Here is a 2196-nt window from a genome sequence, read left to right as displayed (position 1 = left end):
TGACGATGACGACGTGTACGAAACGATGCTACAGGTTGGTGCAAATGTGAGAGGGACCCATTGGGGGAGGGAGAGAGAGAGAGAAAAAAAAAAAAGAGGGTTCCTCACTTGACCTTAAGTAAATCACCCCATGAGACTCATTTCCACTTCCTCACATTTCTGTGTTGTTCGAAGGAGCCATGCCAATGGGGGGTACTCCCACACGGGGTGGAACGCACGAGAGAGAGCGGCACAGACGATGTTCACCTGTGCATACACCCCAACACATTACTCACTCTTTACGCACACACACGTCTTCACCATCGCAGGTGGACAGGGGGAAATACATAAAGGAGAAGCCCTACGTGGACATGCCCGTCTACATCAGCCACGGGGTCACCATATCGTCCCCGCACATGCACGCCCTGTCTCTCAAGCGCCTGATGGATGTGCTGAAGCCTGGATCCCGGGCCATGGACGTGGGTAATCTTGCAGAAGAGTGAACGAGATGGAAGTGGAAATAAGGAATGAATGAACGAAAGAGTATCCTGTTTGTTCGATTATATCCCTGTGATGTTCCCCTACCTTTCGGGGTGGGGCGAAACTAATGCATTTCACCCAAGCACACTCCCCACCGTGTGCGATTTCGTGTTGTGCTATTTGCTTGGCGTGCCCGTGCTTGGCTCGCTTCCCGCGCCTGCTATACACCCACCGCGCACTGCTTCTTTCCCTTGCGCTGCGCATGAACAGGGTCTGGGTCGGGATACATAACCGTGTGCATGGCCATGAGAACGAAGGTACTGGAGAACAAGGACTCCTTCGTGATAGGCCTCGAGAGAGTAAAAGACGTGGCGAACTTCTCCCTCGAAAATATAAAAAGAGACAAACCAGAGTTACTGCACTTGGACAATTTTAAAATTATTCACAAAAATATTTATCAAGTGAGTGAACAGGAGAAGGAACAGTTAGGATTGTTCGATGCCATTCATGTAGGTGCATCTGCAAGTGAGTTGCCACAAATATTAATTGACCTGTTGGCGGAGAATGGGAAGCTCATCATCCCGCTCGATGAGGGGTACACACAGGTTTTATACGAAATTACCAAAATCAATGGGAAAATAATCAAAGATAGGCTCTTCGACGTTTGCTTTGTGACTCTGAAAAAGAATTAGCTCTCGAGGCGATCAGTTACCGCGTCGGTGTGTCACCATGTTGGAAAAGGGGGGATGGGAGGGCAAGCGGGAGAACAATGATGACTGATGAGGCGTTTGCGCATTTTCGCTTTTTTTTTTTTTTTTTTTTTTTTTTTTTTTTTTTTTTTTTTTTTTTTCCCTTCATTTTATAGCTCACTTTTTATTTTCTTCCCGTGCACGGTGTTTACATGCCTTTTTTTAAGCAGAAGAAAGGTGTTCCCCCGTTTTTTTTATTTTTTCATTTTCCGCAACTTCGCGTAGAAAACATGTTATCCCTTTTAACATTAAAGGGGAATGAAGGGCATTCAACGTGCCTCGAATACTTTTTACGTGCAAAATGTATGCTTAACACACACGCATATGTGTATGCCTGTTCACGTAGTATGCGTACTTGTGTGCGCGAACAGAACTTTCACCTGGGCAAACGGTGAGATGCCCACTCAAGGGAAATTCCCCATTTAAATAATTAGCACATCATACTGTGCTGCTTTCTGCCTTGTTCCGAGCTGACCCAGTTCTCTGAACCTGTTCCGAAGACTCATTTAAGAGGCGCTTGGGTAGCCATTGTCTATTGGTCCTGGAGCTGGTCATACTTCGCGATGTGGCCCGACCGAGGGAAGGGAAAACACTTCAGCGGGCTAGTTCGCGCTGGGGAAAAGTGATGCTCACGTGGACGCGGTGGTGTTCACATCCTCGCATGCAAATGTGCATGGTCTCATCCCACACTTGTGCGCGTGGAACAAACCAGTGTTTTGGCTCCCCAGGGAGATCAGCACTAAGCCCTATGTTAAGCACTGGCCAAATAAAAACTCACGCAAATATAATTTTATTTTTCTCTTCTTATCATTGCATGGAACGAAATTGCGTCGAAGGGGTAGCCCATGCGAACACACAGCTGGGAAAAAACGGTAAATGGCAAAACGGGGACGTGTAAAAGTTCCAAGTGTGAAGGCGAAGTGTGCGTGCTCAGCGTGATTGCAGTGTGCAGAAAAAATTGAAAAAAAAAAAAAAAAAAAAAAAAAAA

At 46.5% G+C, this 2196-nt stretch overlaps 1 protein-coding gene across 1 annotated transcript; it reads left to right on the top strand.

Moving 5' to 3' along the window:
* Positions 1-350: 350 nt before the first annotated feature.
* Positions 351-1151, top strand: AK88_05666 (protein-L-isoaspartate O-methyltransferase; the record flags this gene model as incomplete). Its single annotated transcript, XM_012483268.1, has 2 exons — positions 351-462; positions 730-1151. The coding sequence occupies 2 exons, from the start codon at positions 351-353 to the stop codon at positions 1149-1151; spliced, it is 534 nt and encodes a 177-aa protein (XP_012338691.1).
* Positions 1152-2196: the final 1045 nt, after the last annotated feature.

This window comes from Plasmodium fragile, assembly GCF_000956335.1.
Source record: "Plasmodium fragile strain nilgiri unplaced genomic scaffold supercont1.216, whole genome shotgun sequence".
NCBI lineage: Eukaryota > Apicomplexa > Aconoidasida > Haemosporida > Plasmodiidae > Plasmodium > Plasmodium fragile.
This window is presented reverse-complemented; position numbering and strand designations above follow the sequence as displayed.